We start from the raw sequence: 19,039 nt of genomic DNA, 5'->3' as shown, positions 1-19,039 counted from the left end.
GCTTATTTATTCAGCTCGGTAAAATAAACACATGGATATTAGGATAATTGTCAGTCTAGATTGAATATAAGTCTTAAAATAGCAGTAGCCAATTTGCAATGAAAGTACAGGGTGAGGCAAAATCTGGACACACCCTTTTAACTGGTGTAATACTGTATGTGTAAAATGAACTTCCACCGTGTGAAAGTATTAATTTGGAGGCAGGCTGCATTATTTAGTTTTCGCCCACCATTTTAAAATCTTCCATGTTGAATTCAGGTTTTTCCATACATCAGTCTTGGCTAGAATTTACTCAGAAACACACAAAGTGACCTATTTTTACCTGTTTAGGAGTTAAACGACATGTTCTATGTGTCCACCATTTTGCTGGATGCACATGGTTAAAAATGGCATCCAATCTTCATGAACACTCTTCACAGCACTGTAGGATGCGCCATTTCAGATGAGCCATACGCTCACCTGAAAAACCTGATCTGAATTCAATATGCCGGATTTCAAAATGGCAACCGAAAACATTTCCTATCATCACATAATGCAGCCTCCCTCCTAATTAAAATCCAGACTTTTGCTACACCCTGTAGATCCAGCACCAAGAAGTTGTTCCATAGCTGCAGACACCTCTTCAAGCTTAAGACCATTTGATTTCAAACTTTTTTCCAATTGGTAGAGCAAGCTTCTCAATATTCAGAAGCTGAAAATAGACAAGCAAAGATAACATTTTACATGAATACATAATATTAGCACTGGATTAACACTTTACAGACAGACATTTGACATCTAATTTAACATACAGATGTAGCAATTCTAAACTTAAATGTAATTTCACGTCATGTGGAGATATCATGTAACAAAAACCAATGAAACAAGCCCTTTGAAAAAGTCATTAAAAATATCTTGCCATTGTTTTGCTTAACTCGTCAAAATTCCTGATGACGATTGCTATATGGGATGGTTCACCAGATGTACACACTGGCTTTAAAAGTGTTTTCCAGCTTTTACCCAGTGTTAATGGGGGTTCTGCAGTTTTTTCTTTCTGATGATCTATCCTCTGGATAGATCATCAGTATCTGATCAGCGGGGGTCCAACACTCGGGAACCTCGCAAATCAGCCGTTTGAGAAGGCAGCAGCGCTCCAGCCTTCTCGCTGTTTACCGTAGGCCTGGTGCCCTCACGACTAGTATCACTGGCCTGGGCATGGGTAAGCCCTGTTTACCGGGTGTCGAATCCCCACCGAGGTGGATGATCCAGAGGAGAGATCATCAGAAAGTAAAACTGAAGAACCCCTTTAAATGTAGCCAGGACTGTGCTATACCTTAAGAAAAAAAACACGCACCTGCTTCCTACTGCTCTGTTCCAGCGTTGAGTGTCCCTAGTCCCCAGCGTGTAAACCTCCATATGGGGTCACGTGCACCACTGCAGCTAGTCACAGGTCTTAGTGGTAATGTGTCCCCAAGCGGTATGTCACTGCTGGGTCATGTGCTTCTTGGGGACACATCTCCTATGGAGGACAGTGATTGGCTGCAGTGACACACTTGACCCTGTTCAGAAGTTGACAGAACCAGAAGGTGCCAGACTCTTGGTAACAGAACGGTGAGGAGCACGTGTGTGTATTTTTCTTTAGGTACAGCACAATCCAAGCTATATTAAACATTGTGGTAAAAGCTGAAAACCCCCCTTAAGGGTATATACACACGATTGTATTATGGTATAACCTCCAAGTTGTTTAGAGTACAGAGTTGTAATATGGCACCCATAGCCTTATATCCAGGGCCGCATTAACTATCAGAAGCATTATTACTGTTCAGATGCAGTGGGGGGGGGGGCACTATTACTTTCTGCAGGGCACTAAGGGGGTACTTTTCTGTGTGAGGGCACTAGTAAGCACTACAACTGTAATGCGAGCACTATACTGTGCGTGGACTCCTGTGGGAAGCCACAGGATTGTACTGTAAAAAAGGTGGAAGGTTGGGAAGCTTGTGTAGGATAGAAAATAGAAGGAGATGTACTGGAAAAGCTAGAAGGCAAAGACATCTGTATGGCAAACTCTGCAAAGATGAGTCGAGGCTGGAAGATGTCTTCATGGTGGTCTGGGTCAAACAGAGGAGAAAATGGAAAGCAAATGTCTCCACTCAAATGTCACCTGTATGTCAAAACCTTTCCCATTAATGTGTCTAAAACACTGCTCTTAAATAATGTTTGACTTTGGATATATCTTAAGATAATGAACAACAGTGTTCTCAGGAGGTGGGGTTTGGACTAGGCCAGCGAATGTGTTAAAATGGCCCTGCTTAAGTGCTTATATGGGACACTACTGTACCGTTATAAGCCTATGATTTCAAATGGAGACATGTGGAATTTTTTGGTTCCATTCTGTATGAATTTCTGAAAAAAACATTGTGGCATCCATCAAACATCATGTTTCTGAGCTATTCTCACCTAGAACCAACTCATCTAGGGGAGAATATGGCGTCATACAAAGCACCATACAGTAGCATGTTGAGCTTCTATAGCTGCAACATATGCATGAAGCTTTCTTGTAATGGACAAAAGCAGAATCAATGAAAAGTTATAAAAATGAAAGTGGTTCTCCGGGTTTTCTAGATATTGAGCAGAGGTCGTCAACATAAGATGAGTGGAGGATCCAACATTAAGCATTTCCACCAATCAGCTGTTTTTGGCAGATGTTGTAGAGGACATAGCCAGAAGCAGAATGGTCCATCCTCTGTGTAGTGGGAGCTGAGCTGCAGTACAGTGGATGCAGCCTTCTGTTTCCAGCTTTGTTTTTTTCTGTCTGATCGTAGGGGTGCTGGGTGTTGGACCTCCACCAATCTTAAATTGATGACCTATGCTGAGGAGCAGTGATGGTCAGTTCGCAGTGTTCGCCAGCGAACACATGGGGGCTGCCATCTTTAGTAAGGTAGACTCACCCGTCCGGCGATGCACAGGTAAGCCCTTACCTGTGCCTGTGCCGCGAGCCGGTCAGAAATCAAATGCGGTCACCGGAAGCAGGTAGTTCCGAGAACAGCCCGATGAAGGCCCCCGGCGGCTGTTCTCGGAACTGCCTGCTCCCGGTGACCACATTTGATTTCAGACCGGCTCGCGGCACAGGCACAGGTAAGGGCTTACCTGTGCATCGCCAGACGGGTGAGTCTACCTTACTAAAGATTGCAGCCCGCATGTGTTCGCTGGCGAACACTGCGAACAGACCATCACTGCTGAGGAGAGCAAATGATGAACCCTTTCATTTCCTAAGATACACAGGATACCTGACTACCTGCATGGAACTTGCTTCTTTAGCAATTATATGTTTTTTTTATCAAATAAATACCTTGGTTTCTGGCAAGTACTTGAAATTCTCACTGACAACACCGTTAACCAGAACTTTTGAAGGGGTAGCCTTTACACCAAACACTTGTACAAAATCTAGCTTCAGATTTGCAGCTTCAGGTTTTATTTGCATCACCTCATTCTGAAGAACATTCTGAGAAATAGAAAAGATTAACAAAAAAAATAAGTTGACATTTGAAAGTCTGAAGTACCAATTTAGTCATTATGACAATAGATGACTTACATTATGTGCCTTGAAGAGAATCATGCTATAATCTCCCTTCTGATATGTGTCTAAACTGTCTCCGTCATCCCAGTATAGGTCCCCTTTGGAAAATCCACTTGCTGTAAGTGCTACTAGGAGGTATAGACTGTTCTTTCGTGATTCTTTTGTGGTCATTCCAGGCTCCTGTGGATCAGATGCATACAACAAGAAAAATTATTTTGGGACAATCATTTTGGGACTAAAGGGAATGTGTCACCAGATAGTGATGGGCAATCTGATTCCAGCACTGCTTCTTATGTCTACAGTAGAACATGGTTTTCAAGGACATTAAAAATGTTTTTCTAGCTCTTTTTACTGATGACTTATCCTCTAGATAGCTCATCAGTATCTGTTAGATAAGGGTCTGACACCCGGGACCCCGGCCAATCAGCGGTTTGAAAAGGGATCGGAGCTCTCAGTAGCACAGTGGCTTGCTCCCTGTTCACCAAGCACATCACCATACACTGTACAGTGGCTGTGCTTGGTATCACTTCAATGGAGCTGAGCTACACCTAGGCCGTGTGACCAATGAATGTGACATCACTTTACCTAGGCAAAGCTGCAAGATGGAGGCATCGCTACTGTGAGCACCAGTGTCTTCTCAAACAGCTGATCGGGAGGGGGGGGGGGGGGGCCTGGGTAAAAAGATCTCTAAAAACCCCTTTAATCACGACTTTTCTCCAAGAAAAATTGGTGGAAAACTTTTTGAGACGCAAGGGGAGATTTATCAACCCCCATACACTAGAAAACTGGTGTAAAAAGATAAAAAACAGCAGGTCTATTTACTCAAAAATCTTTGGTGTGACTGTGGAGTGGGTAGGGCAATCGGCTTCGGCAGATTTATCACGGTTTATGCCAGTTTTATGACATAAACCATTACTGAAATCTACACCAACTACAAGCTGGAGTGGATATTATTCTTGGGTCACAGACTGCCGGACGATGCGCTTATATTAATGACTAGGCATGCACCACATCGTAAATTAAGCACATCTTCTGCTGGCGCAGGGGATATGAAGATCAATGTAGGCAACGCTGGTCTTGATTTAATTCTCCCCAACAGAGTGGATCTTGAAAAATCACTTCCCCATTTTTGGGTAAAAATAAATAGGTCATAAATTGGGGGATGACTTATGCCTCTGAGTAAGAATAAGGTTTTAAAGTATCGGTGTATAATGAAACGAAAAATTTATCAGATTACAACCATTTCAAGAATTCTTTCAACCAGGAATAAGACGAATACAAAGTTTTTACTACTACTAGTGCATTTGGATGCGTATGTCCACATGCACCTACAGGCATCAAGTTTTCTCCTTAAATGGGAAGATAAGTAAATAAAAACTCTGTTCTCTACCATTAAACCCCTGAAATCCCATGGTTAGACCTGTGGTTTCCTCAGTGACTGAACAGTAGGCAGCAGCCTAGGGCAACACTGAGAGGGAGGACACAATCTCTGCCTAAAAAAAAAATAATCTAAATACATATTTAAATATTCATTTAAATAAATATATCTTTGTTCATTTAAATGGAGTGGATGAAGATCCCGTAAGTGAGAATATGTCACATGTTATCGAGCTGTGGTAAGATGGCCCAATTTTGCTAAAAAATATGTGCAAAAGGGCGGAGCGTGTTTTGTGTGAGCCTATACTTCTTACCTGTGCCGGTATAATGTAGCCACCTCTAATGTGCAAATTTATAGTGTCTAGAGGTGCTGGAAGAGTAAACCATTCTCCTTTACTTTCAAATCCAGCACCCTGTCAAAGGAAGAGAAATAATAAGTTCATTGACAGTGGGAAAAAATATCATATTATTGAACTTAACAGGGTTGCCCAGTATTTTGTTTTTTAATTTACCTCCCTCCGCCAGCAATATCTGTGAAGAGATCTATACTTATTTGATTCCCGTCACTCCGTTTTGGGTCCATGGTTCCCTGGCTGTCTTTACTGCACTTCTGGTCCCCTTCTGTCTACTTCCACAGAAAATGAGGTTCACTGAATGTAGACATGAGCTTTAAAGGGGTATTCCAGCTTCTACTCCTATGTTAACTGTACCTAAAACAAAATACACACTTGCCTGCTCCCTGCCTCTCCGTTCCAGTGCCGAGGGGCTGGTCACTGGCTTGCAACCCTCCAGGCGGGGTCACGTACACCACTGCAGCCAACGACTGGCCTCAGCAGCACGTCACTGCTGAAGCAGGTTATTAGATGCAGCAGCGGACGTGAACCAATTTGTCTAGAAATTAACAGGTGGGGAACTGGAAGGCCGGTGAAGACCGCCCCAGAGACGGGAAGTATAGATCTCTTCACAGGAAATGTTAAAAATCCTTTGAGTTCAAAAATATTGAAAATCATGTCAATAATTATGTAAATCTAATAGAATTTCTGTATTTTTTTTTGACAATTCCTTAGACAAGTCCCATCTGGATGACAGAGACCGCCTCACCTTGCAAAACAGGGGCAAGAGATATCCATTCTTCATACGGCGGAGGTCCCAGCACTTTGCAATGTCACCAATGCTATTTTATCAATTCTTTCACATATTATATTAGAGAGGAAATACACCACACACTTTTCTTTTTAAGGGTGGGTTCACACTAGCGTTAGGGATTCTGTTATGGCTTTCCGTTATAACGGAAAATAACGGAATCCATAAGACGGAAGGACGGATCCGTTCTTCTGCCCATAGACTTGTATTATGGAAGAATGCAAAATGGAAGCCTTTAAAAGGTATTCTGTTTTGATCCGTCTTAATAGAAGTCTATGGGAATTATAACGGATCCGTCTGGTTTCCGCTATGCAGAACGGAGAAAAAAGTCCTGTGGACAGGACTTTGTTTGCCGTCTTGCATAACGGGACCCAGACGGATCCGTCATAATTCCCATAGACTTCTATTAAGACGGATCAAAACGGAATGCCTTTTAAAGGCTTCCGTTTTGCATTCCGTCATAATACAAGTCTATGGGCAGAAGAACGGATCCGTCCTTCCGTCTTATGGATTCCGTTATTTTCCACTATAACCATGTCATAACGGAATCCAGAACGCAGATGTGAACGCACCATCATTTAGAACCCTAGATTTATATTAGTATTGAAATAAGCATTCTTTTTCTATCATTTCTATTTATGACGTTTTATCCAATGTATAAAATGTAAGTTACATAATGAAACATACCGAAACCAGATCATACCACACCCCAGCAGGAAAATATCCGTTTACTTCAGTTTTCCCCTCTTCCAAGACAGGAGTGATATATAAAGCTTCTCCCCAAAGAAATTGGCGATCAATTGTCCAGGTATTTCTGTCAGATGGAAACCTATCGAAGGAAATGTGGACCTTTAATATTTAATACTCGTCAATAATATGGAAAAAGGAGTTCCAATCTGATAAATTTAAAGGGCATCTGTCAACAGATTTGTACCTATGACACTGGCTGACCTGTTACATGTGCGCTGGGCAGCTGAAGGCATCTGTGTTGGTCCCATGTTCATATGTGTCCGCATTGCTGAGAAAAATTGTGTTTTTATATATGCAAATGAGCCTCTAGGAGCAATGGGGGCGTTGCCATTACTCCTAGAGGCTCACTTTTACGAATAAGACTTTTCGAAACGCGTCAAAAACAGCTTGTACCAAGAGAGATCTTGAGCCCTGTATTATCCGTGTGTAAACTTGAATAAATGGAGAACTTGATACTTCGAAAAAAAGTGAGTGCTGGAGTCTAATTTTACTCATTTTCTATGTACCTGAACAAGGAGGTTGAAAAACCAGGACACCGAGCACGCGGATACATTCCTACCGCAGATATAGTGAGCTGGTATCCCACAGTATACAGTCATAGGGACAAATCTGCTGACAGATGGCATTTAAAGAAGTAGTCCAGAATTAGACACATATAGGCTTTCTTTTCTGTCTAAGGGTTTGTCTGGTATGGCAGCTCGACTTCACTGAAGTGAATGGGAATGAGCTGCAATACCAAACATAACCTGTGGACAGGTGTGGCACTGTTTTTGGAAGAAACCAGCCATGTTATTCTAACCGTGTAAGCCCCCTGTAAATGTACTTACTCTACAAAAAGTGCTCTTGCCACAGTATCTCCTGAAATGTGAGCCTTGTGGAACAAAGTGTACAGATAGGGAAGCATCATGTAACGCTTTAACACAGCCGCTCTGATGGCGTTTACAGATTCTTTACAAAAGGCAAATGGCTCGTGTGCCTGAAAATGCACAAACAAGGTGACGGTTACTGTACGTATGATGGCAATGCACACATGTAGCAAGAACTATAAACGTGCACATCAAATGCACTGCACATTCATGGTCTCATTTATGGTTGGAGATATGCATACAATTCTGCAGACACAGAGTTGAATAGATTGCAGCCCATGTACAGATTTGCAGCCCCTTAGAAGCACGTTTGCACATTGTCTTTTTACTACAGCTCATGTGCAGACATATGTGTCTCTATAATAATAGACTACAAACAAACCCCCATGTAGTCTGATCCTACAGCCATACTGGTTTTCATCTGCTCCCTCTTGTGCACATAGCTTAAAGAGGCAGGCCATCTTTAGGGGTAGGTTTGGCAAACACCCCTTCTGGCCAGACCTGCAAAACAAAAGGATACTTACCTGCTCGCTGCCGCTGGGTCCCAGCACCTGCATTCCATGGGCTCAGCTGACTTGCTCAGATTGTCTGCCATCAACATCTTTGATGCCTCTGTAGCCAATGACTGATCTTAGTGATGACCTGCTCCCCTTTAGTCATATCACTTGGTCAAGTGATGAAAGGGAGGCATCCTCCCACATAAAAACAACAGGGTCATGTCTGTTCCTCAGTTCTCTGGAGGTAACACTTTGCACTCCTAGCTTTTGTGGATGCAGGTGCTCCAACTTCCCATGTTCCTTCCAAGAGTCCTCTTCCCAGTTCCCATCCGCATGTCTCATACTGCCACAAAATGACCATGTTCACTGTGTGTAAGTGCACTCATCTTATGTTCTAGAGGTCCGATGTGGATAACTACAGTATCCAATGTAGCACAGCTGATTGTGCCTATGAGACATTGGCAGCTCATTAAGGAATGCTCAGAACTTTTGAAGAGGTGACCCGATTTGTTGCCAGATTGTGTGTGGATAACCACTTTTTCACCCTTATTCCACACCACCTTTTTGTTGGTGGCCTACTAGGAGATTAGGAAAAGAGAGTGACAATCATATGTTGGTTGACCACAAGGAAAAAGGGGGCAAAACCCCTGATGCAGTGTCTGGCACTGCTTGTGGAGATACTAGCTAGGATTCGGAGGAGGAAGATGACTAAGAATATGGAGGCACACAAAGAAGCTACTGTCACTCAGCATTTTGTCAATATTGACCAGTTGTCTGCTTGCCAAGCTATAAAAGGTCATGAGAGACGTAGATAGACATATCTGGACTCTAAAGACAAAATAGTATAATTGTCTTCTTGGTTTCCAGGTCAGGCTTGCTAATTTTTAGCCAGCTCTCTGCTCCACAGTAGCAGATGCATTAATGACCAGAGAGGGCATCTGAACAACAGAAGGATTAATCTAAGGATGATTTCCCCTTACATTGGTACACAAGACCAACCATGGCAGTTGCAGTAGCACCAGTACCATCATCAACCACTGTAGCATTATTGACATAAGGAATACATCCCATTTTTGGGGGATCTGACCATCAGTGGCAAAACTTAACCATGATGACAGGCTGGAAGAAACTAAGATCCTACAAAGACTGCTCCCTGTCATCAGAAGACCTACAAAGTCTGGTTATCATGGACTTTTGGAACCAGGGCATATATTTTAGGTTTGTTTTGTCCATACGTATTAAGGTGTACGGTATCTTTTTATTCCTTTATTTTGAGAGGGTTGTATGCAGCCTTGTTTCATTTGTTTACTAACACTATACTATACTATCCTGCTGTGCTGACTTTATTTTTTATAAAGATTTGTATGAGTTTTCTTTCCTATGAACTAGTATGGCATTTCAATTAAGACACATAAAGATATGGATACACCACATTTCAGAAATACATTGAGTGAGAGCTGATCTGAAGGTCTTCTGCGTTCGTCCAGTCAGCAAGCTCAAAACAAGATCAAAAGGGCCTCTTTGCCCATGATGACCAATGATTCCCAAAACACTGACATACCATAACAGTTGATTTGCATAAAACAAGTAATTCTAATACAGAAATAGGCATATGTCCTTATTAAATGTATGGTATCATAAAAAGCATGAGGGAACACATTTTCTTACCGTTGCATAAAGTGTGTTGTGGTTCCTCATAAATGGATAAAATGCACCGACCTGACTCCAGCGCACACAAAGTTCTTCTGTTACATTACCCACAAATCCACAAAGATCTGCTCCAACTAAAGGAACCCCATACATATTAAACAGTAGTATAGCTGCAAAGGAAGGAAAGAAGCCTTATTAGAATTGTTATTTGGTTAAAAGGATAGTACAACCATACTCTCTAGCCCAAACTCACATCGGGCAGCCACTCAATGCCAAGCATCATGGACAGGTCCTATTCTGAATAGTAGGATCTACAGCAATGCCTAATAGACCCTAATAGACCCAACAGCAAAATCCTAGAAGGCAATGATATTGTGTCTAAAGTATAACTTTTATTTGGTTATCTTAGAAACTCATAGGTAGCAAGCAATAAATGTAAAAGTAACTCGCGAATGAAGGAGTAATAATTTTGGGATTAGGACTCTATCAAGCCCTATGATAATGTGTCTGGGTGTTAATGCACTGTATTCTTGTAAATTTAAGTTTATTTAAAAGAATTTTTTCCAAAAAAGAACAATGTTTTTATAACATAATAATGGAAAAGCATGACATTCAAAATAAATGTTTACAACATAGTTTTCAATGTGTTATTCATTACTACTATTAAACTGCATAGCAGATTATAAAGCAAAATAATCATTTAGCATATCATTAAGGTATTTGAGATTTGGGAGCTTATACTTAAATCTTCATATTTCCTTCTTTTCCTATTGCAAGAAAGTGTGTTGTATGCTAATCCAAGGTAAGAAGGGAGAGGGAGGGAGAGGAAAGGGGAGGGGAAGATCAAAATAACAAACAAAAAACACAAACAGAAAACGTAAAAACCAAAAGGTAATGTCACATGTCACGTAAATTCTGAAATCAGGATTTCTTTATTAGTAAAAACCTATCAATCCAGAAATATATTGATTTTCTCCGAGGAGATGAAGCTATTCCACTTCGACCAGATTTCTAAGTATTTTTTATAGTTCCCTAGAGATGACCACTTAATTCTTTCGAAGCTATTTATCAGATTGATCTCTGAAAGCCACTCTTTTATTGTCGGTATGTCTGTACTCATCCAATATTTCGGGATAAGGGCTTTAAAAGAGGTGATTAGGAAGGGGAAGAGTCTATCCCTCATTATGCGGTTATCTTGTTTAACTAAGCCTAGTAAAATCAATTCTCTGTCTAGTTTAACTGGATAGCTGTAGTATTCAGACAAGATGAGGTTAAATTTCTCCCATAATGGTGCAATTTTGTCACAGTGAACCCAGATATGGGATAGGGAGCCCTCCTGGTCCTCACATCTCCAGCATTTTGATGGTATGTTGCTATTGATCCTGTTTAAGAGTACCGGTGTTCTGTACCATCTAGATAGCAACTTGTAGTGTGATTCTTGTAACCCCACTGAGGTAACCTTAGGAATGCATGAAGTTAAAATCAGATCCTTTTCCCTTTCGTTTAGGGGTTTGCCTAATTCTTTTACCCAGCTATCAATATATGGTGGTGTGGGACTTCCTTCAATGAGTATTGAATAAATGATGGAAATAGAGTGGGGGCAAGGACTTTTTGTCAATATCATCTTGGTTATACCTTTGAAGTGGGAAAGTTGGTTGACTTTGGTATTTAATGTTGAAATATGTTTATATAGTTTAGAGTGTTCTTTTTCTGTTAGTTTAGGAATTATATTTGAGTTTTTGCATAAATCCCAGCTCATAAGATTTTCCCCGTTTAGTACTTCTTTCAAAGTGGTATCACGCCCTGGCTTCCAATTGAGCAGTTTATTTATAATGGATCTAAGTTTTTTAGGTATTAGTGTGAGGAGTGGGAGATTACCGGGGTCGGGGGTAATAATTTTGGTCTTTTTTTGTTTTCTCTGCCAGATTTTTATTGTATTGTTCGTGTAGGGAGACCTTTTGGTTTCTCTGTATAGGTCGCTATTATAAGCTGTTTTCCATGTAACCTGGTTGAGCGGGCACCACACACAACTCTCCTCCAGGTCTACCCATGGTTTCCTAATTGGTCTAGTATTCCATTCTAGTATTCTAGATATGGTAATGCACTGTATTCTATGCCATCACATTATTGAGAAACTCTTGGGGTAATTTGCTCACAGGCCATGCAGCTTTCCACGGTGAAATGTTCCTAGTGGTCTCCTACCGAGACACGTCTGAATTCGATGGTGTGGTAAAATGACTCTTCAGAGATTAGCCCATCTGAATTAAATCCAGGCCTGTGTATGTATATAATAGATGATACTCTCATCAGAGTGTAACGATATCTGTAATGCATCGCTGTAATGCAATGCTGGTAGATGCGTTATGTAGGTGTCCATGGTAAATGAACACTTTATCCACAGGAGACAGGACAGGACCAGTTCAATCACATATAATGACAGTAGGGGTATGAAAAACCTATTTACTGTGATTGGCTGTTGAGGACGTCGACAACTTGCTACTGACGTTTTTTGTTCTTGACCCCATGCTCCCTTTTACTCCCTGATGAGCCAGGTGATAACACTTGAGAAATGCATAGGAGAATAGGGTCGAGCATGTACGCAGGTTAGGGATTAGGTTCTAGTTCCGGTCTGGGGTTGCACTTTTCAGGGTGGGGTTCTCCACTTTGCCGATGTGAGGGTATACAATAGAGTGGATTCCCACCCAGCCAGATTATCATAGGGCTTGATAAAGACCCCAGTAATCTGGTGTGAGCACAGTAACTAATCCCAAAAGTATTACTCCAACGAGCATACACTCATGAGCATGCTGAAAGATCTAGACTGCCCAATGAATGAGCTTGTTTATCGGGCAATCAATGCCAGTCTGCCAGATGATTCCTAATGAGCGTTCATAGGAATGCTCGTTAGCGATTATCGGGCACAGAATCTGGCAGTCTAATATACCCTTTACTTTTGTATATATTAGTTGCTACCGATAAGTTTTTAAGAAAACCAAATAAAAGTTCAATACCACTCCCTTTTTGTCAATGGGATCTATGCACAATAAACTGGATATTGACGGCTGCTCAGTGTGCAGTTGAATCTCTCCATGTCCGATGTAAGATCAGGCAGGAGACTATGCCTGGATCATCTCTTTAAAGGAACACTGGAGATAAAATGAAACACCTCTTACCAGGTATAGAGTAATACAGCTGTTCCCAGGTGCTCTCTACATCCCCTGTCCAATGACCTGCATATCGACCATGACTGGCGAACGTGGATCGAGAAATCACAAAGGGACGTTTTCCTCTAATTCTTATCAGAGCACTGACAAAATAGATGAAAAATGAAAAAATCTATGAATTAAACATCGTGTGGGTTTTGCTGCAGATCTGCAGGCTACTTCTGGCATTTTTTTCGACTGTCATGACGTTTCTGCTGACTGCCAGAAGGAGGCAGCAACCAGTGACTGATGTCTTCCCACAGTTTGTCTTGGTATATGTCTTGGGCTTATCAGTATCTTTTTCAGCAAAAGGAGATAAAAGTGTCTGCCTCAAAGGTCTATCATACATCGCCTTTTCAGAGGCAGACAAAGACACCAATAAAGACGTGCTGCAATAGTTCCTGCAGAGTGCAGCACTTATCATGGATGACCTCCCTCACAGGTTTCTAGGAAATAATTCACAAGTTTACCAGCCTTAGGCATCATGCACGTGACCGTTGTTTTATTCCGTGTCCGTTGCTGCATTTTTCGTGATTTTCTGCGTTGAAAACTCGGCTAATGCACCGTTTGCCATCCGCGTCCGTGATCCGTGGTTCCAGTCCGTCAAAAAAATATAACCTATTTTCGCAGAAAACGGTTCGCGGACCCATTCAAGTCAATGGGACCGCTAAAAAACGCGGAGGCACCCAAGATTGTCATCCGCGCGTCCGCGTCTGTTTTTTTCCAATCATTTGCATGGCAAAGCTCTCTTAGACTTTTTTTTTTACTTTCCTTTATGTTTGGTGGTCCTCCAAAAATAAAGGAAGACACACGGAAACAAAAACGGAAACGGATCACGGAACAACGGAACCCCATTTTGCGGAACGGAACACAACAACAGTCGTGTGCATGAGGCCTTACAGTAATTGTAAGCCATATGAAACTTTAGTGTTCAGCATAGTCTCTTCCATCACTGAGCAAGGGTTATTTATCAAAAATATAACCTTTATTAATGATGCTCTAAAGTTGAGAAACCCCAGCAGATAGGAGTAGGACAACTCCCTCAATGGTAATAATGTGTCCCTGCCACAATTGCTCCCTTTTAGGCTAGGGCTACACAACGACAGTCGCGCGACACATAGGGCACAACTACACTGCAGCATGTGTCGCGCGACATTGATGTCACACCAATGTTGCGCGACAATTTTTATAATGATAGTCTATGGTGTCGCACTGCGACATGTGACTGCCACGCGACAGTCACAGGAAAATCCATCTTGGATGGATTTTTTGCTACTGTCGTGTCGCAGTCGCAGCATGTTGTCGAGCAACATTGGTGCAACACATGTCGTCGCCTTATCAACCAACCTTGACCCAGTCCTACCAGCAGAGCACATTATGAAGATTTTCCAGGAAAACTGCACTGATGACAGCTACTGAAGTAACCATATTAATGATATAACCTATGCAAAATCCTTAAAACGCAACCTTCTAGGGTTTCTGACTGCATTCAGAAACAAAACTCTGAGTTCGACTTTCTTATTTTCCCCAAATGGTGTAAATATAGCTGATTCCAAGATATTGGCTTGATGTCATTGGAATGGAACATTCACATTTACGTTTAAAGATGTAAAATGGCTGTGATCATGTCAAACCACCATGTGAGCATATAAAATTACCCAAAAAAGCCTCCATGTCAAACGAAAACTATCAAAAGTAATGAGCTCACCATCTAGTTTCACGTCAATGGGAACAGAGCTGCAGTAACCAACCCCATTCACTACATAATGGATTGAGCTGTGTAATTCCATCACAAATTTCTTGGACAGGGGCTACTCTGGAACAGCTGATAAGCAGAGGTTTCAGATAGGCAATCAATATAAAAAATACTGGACAACAGCTCTAACACGTTAGTGAGCGCTAGTTGCCTTTTTTTAGGCTTGGTTAACATAAAAAGGCAGCGGTCTAGCCTAAGGCCCATAAGTGACCCTTGCCTTTTTAAGGTGACCAAGCCTAAGCACTGCATGGGTCTCCTGTGCAGTGCAGAGCAGAATTGTGGCTCTCACATAAAAGCTGGGCTCCTGCTTTAACAGCCCGTACTGGCAGAAGTGCCGATCAGGGGAGTTTAACCTCTTAGATGCAGCATCCGCTAGCGCCCGTGGCATCTAAGCGTTTTAGAGGGAGTGAGCTTCCTCTGTCAAGCATCATCATCTCTCTTTCTTATGCCTTATTTGGTCAGTGATTTCCATCAGTAATTGTGAGCCAAAACAGGATTGGAGCCTCCACAGACATAAGGGAAACATACAGACATATAAGGGAAATATATACACCTGTTTTGTGTAGGCTCCAGTCCTGGTTTTGGCTCAAAATCAGTGATGGAAATCACTGACTGAACACTGACTGACTATGTGAATAAAGCCTTAGCATGGCAACTGCAGGCCTAATGAAGGCCTAGGGCTGCCTGCAGTGTATGGCTATCAGGCTGTGCCAGACAGGTGCCTGTATGGATAAGGGTCCATTCACACGTCCGTAGAATGGGTCCGCCTCCGTTCCGCAATTATCCCATTCATTCTCTATGGGGCAGGAATGGATGCGGACAGCACACAGTGTTCTGTCCGCATCCGCATTTCCAGAGCGCAGCCCCGAACTTCCGGTCCGCGGATCCGAAAAAAAATAGAACATGTCCTATTCTTGTCCGCAATTGCGGATAAGAATAGGCAGTTATATGGGGGTGCAGGCCGGGTGTATTGCGGATCCGCAATTTGTGGATCTGCAATACACTACGGACATGTGAATGGATCCTAACACTGATAGTGTATTATAGAAGCGATCAACTGATTGCCTGCTAAAGTTCCATTGTGGGACTCGTAAATGGTTAAAAAAAAGTTAAAGTTTTATTAAAATAAAAAGAATCTCCAAGTTAAAAAATACACATTTTTCATTGAAAAAATTATTTGAATTAAACACATTTTTTAATACTAATTGTTTAAATACTAATTCTAATTGAACCAGGAAATTTATTGGACGATTCATGGATCAAACACCTGTTGTGAATTTTGCCATTAAGCTCCTTGTTAGAGAACAGCAAGTTGTGCAAAAAGTATGTAAACATTGAACAGTTGGACATGTGCATTCAAAAGTTTAGAGAAGGTCACATTAAGTTCAACTGTAAAGGTTAGAGTGCATTTGGGTTTATCATAAAATTTCACCCACAAGCCAAATATCCCTAACTTTTTGTGAGTAGTGTATTTGGTATTGCCGCATCCTTAACGACCTGCACTACAATTATCTCAAACTTTATCCCCCAAGGTGAGCACTGTAAAAATACTGAAAAATTCCAGCTACATCGACGGACAAATAAAAAAGTCACAGCTCTTGGAACATGACAATGAAAAAAATAAAAACATTGCTTGGTCACTAAGGCCCAAAACAGAAACTTGTGTACAGTCGTGGCCAAAAGTTTTGAGAATTACATAAATATTGGAAATTGGAAAAGTTGCTGCTTAAGTTTTTATAATAGCAATTTGCATATACTCCAGAATGTTATGAAGAGTGATCAGATGAATTGCATAGTCCTTCTTTGCCATGGAAATTAACTTAATCCCCAAAAAAACTGAGATCATTTCAGTAATCGTTTTGTTAACTCAGGTGAGAATGTTGATGAGCACAAGGCTGGTGATCATTATGTCAGGCTGATTGGGTTAAAATGGCAGACTTGACATGTTAAAAGGAGGGTGATGCTTGAAATCATTGTTCTTCCATTGTTAACCATGGTGACCTGCAAAGAAACGCGTGCAGCCATCATTGCGTTGCATAAAAATGGCTTCACAGGCAAGGATATTGTGGCTACTAAGATTGCACCTCAATCAACAATTTATAGGATCATCAAGAACTTCAAGGAAAAAGGTTCAATTCTTGTTAAGAAGGCTTCAGGGCATCCAAGAAAGTCCAGCAAGCGCCAGGATCGTCTTCTAAAGAGGATTCAGCTGCGGGATCGGAGTGCCACCAGTGCAGAGCTTGCTCAGGAATGGCAGCAGGCAGGTGTGAGCGCATCTGAGCGCACAGTGAGGCGAAGACTTTTGGAAGATGGCCTGGTGTCAAGAAGGGCAGCAAAGAAGCCACTTCTCTCCAAAAAAAACATCAGGGACAGATTGATCTTCTGCAGAAAGTATGGTGAATGGACTGCTAAGGACTGGGGCAAAGTCATGTTCTCCGATGAAGCCTATTTCCGATTTTTTGTGGCATCTGGAAAAAGGCTTGTCCACAGAAGAAAAGGTGAGCGCTACCATCAGTCCTATGTCATGCCAACAGCAAAGCATCCTGAGACCATTCATGTGTGGGGTTGCTTCTCATCTAAGGGAGTGGGCTCACTCACAATTTTGCCCAAAAACACAGCCATGAATAAAGAATGGTACCAAAACACCCTCCAACAGCAACTTCTTCCAACAATCCAACAACAGTTTGGTGAAGAACAATGCATTTTCCAGCACGATGGAGCACCGTGCCATAAGGCAAAAGTGATAACTAAGTGGCTCGGCGACCAAAACGTTGACATTTTGGGTCCATGGCCTGGAAACTCCCTAGATCTTAATCCCATTGAGAACTTGTGGTCAATCCTCAAGAGGCGGGTGGATAAACAAAAACCCACTAATTCTGACAAACTCCAAGAAGTGATTATGAAAGAATGGGTTGCTATCAGTCAGGAATTGGCCCAGAAGTTGATTGAGAGCATGCCCAGTCGAATTGCAGAGGTCCTGAAAAAGAAGGGCCAACACTGCAAATACTGAATCTTTGCATAAATGTCATGTAATTGTCAATAAAAGCCTTTGAAACGTATGAAGTGCGTGTAATTATATTTCACTACATCACAGAAACAACTGAAACAAAGATCTAAAAGCAGTTTAGCAGCAAACTTTGTGAAAACTAATATTTGTGTCATTCTCAAAACTTTTGGCCATGACTGTAAGTGCATTTCTCATAGCATAATTCTGGAGAATCATTTTTTATAGCTCGGTGTTGTGCCATTCCTATATTATTCCTCCCATAATTTTAGAAATATCACCATTTCCAAATATTTTATGTTTTATGTTTAAACAAGATCATAACCCACTATGCATTTTCATTGAAGGAATTGAAAATGTGAAAACCTGCAGGCAAATGACACATGGTATTGTTATAGCCATCATTTCTGTGTAGTGGAGCTTCTCCTCAAACCAATTTCACTTACTCATGAGATGCTATGGCTTCAAAGAACCCATACATATTATGAAGGTTGTAGTGTGATGAGAGATGTTGATGGCTGGAGGCACAGATTGTAGTATCTCGAAGTACACCTCCTACCACCTCTGTAAGTAAAGCAAAAAGAGAAAATCAGTTTAATAAAAGCTGGGTAAAACATTTTAAAAATCTATATTTTTTTTATTCTTTATGTGTGGTTTGTATCAGAGCAAAAGGCAAACAAAACATTTTAATAAAAACATTTTAATATTTCAATTTATTTTATATGTAATAAATTCTGATAGGCTTTTCTCCAAAGTATTTTAGTTTCCCTAAGTGGTTTCCCCATCAGAATTAGAAACTAGACTGTTGTTTTTTTTTTTTGTTTGTTTTTTAACGTCGCTTAACTTAAATGGTCATGGGTGATACAGAAAATTCTTGGGCCTTAAGTGTATGATTTCTATTTTCAGATTTCCAAGCAGTTCTGTACTGTTGGGGTGGATATTTGAATCAATTTAATGGTATATGTTTTATGCCAGAGATATGCATGCTCGGCTCAGCCAAGCATGTGTATGTAGTGAGAGGGGAGAGGGAAGAAAGTTATTGCCAGACACCTCCCTGAGAACAAAAGTGGACAGTTGAAATCCAATATGCCATTAAGGGGAAGTCAGGAGGACACCATATATGTTAGATGCTCAGATGGACCCTAATGTGTATGACCTATAGGCCATCCAGCTGTTGTATCCTCAGCATTTATCTTTATTAAAAATTTTATAAAAGTTTTAAGATTACACAAAAAGG

At 41.3% G+C, this 19,039-nt stretch overlaps 1 protein-coding gene across 1 annotated transcript in view; it reads right to left on the bottom strand.

The window, feature by feature from the left end:
* Positions 1-369: 369 nt before the first annotated feature.
* The window catches only part of LOC121003350 (lysosomal alpha-glucosidase-like), a 74,311-nt gene continuing 55,641 nt past the window's right edge, over positions 370-19,039 (bottom strand). The window contains exons 12-20 of the mRNA XM_040435119.1: positions 18,249-18,366; positions 13,013-13,146; positions 9,858-10,009; positions 7,654-7,802; positions 6,764-6,905; positions 5,248-5,346; positions 3,572-3,736; positions 3,329-3,481; positions 370-691 (exon numbers count right to left, since the gene is read on the bottom strand). Of these exons, the coding sequence (XP_040291053.1) occupies positions 629-691; positions 3,329-3,481; positions 3,572-3,736; positions 5,248-5,346; positions 6,764-6,905; positions 7,654-7,802; positions 9,858-10,009; positions 13,013-13,146; positions 18,249-18,366 (1,175 nt within the window). The 3' untranslated portion in view covers positions 370-628. The remainder of the gene's footprint in view (positions 692-3,328; positions 3,482-3,571; positions 3,737-5,247; positions 5,347-6,763; positions 6,906-7,653; positions 7,803-9,857; positions 10,010-13,012; positions 13,147-18,248; positions 18,367-19,039) is intronic.

Source organism: Bufo bufo, chromosome 6 (assembly GCF_905171765.1).
Source record: "Bufo bufo chromosome 6, aBufBuf1.1, whole genome shotgun sequence".
Taxonomy (NCBI): domain Eukaryota; kingdom Metazoa; phylum Chordata; class Amphibia; order Anura; family Bufonidae; genus Bufo; species Bufo bufo.
This window is presented reverse-complemented; position numbering and strand designations above follow the sequence as displayed.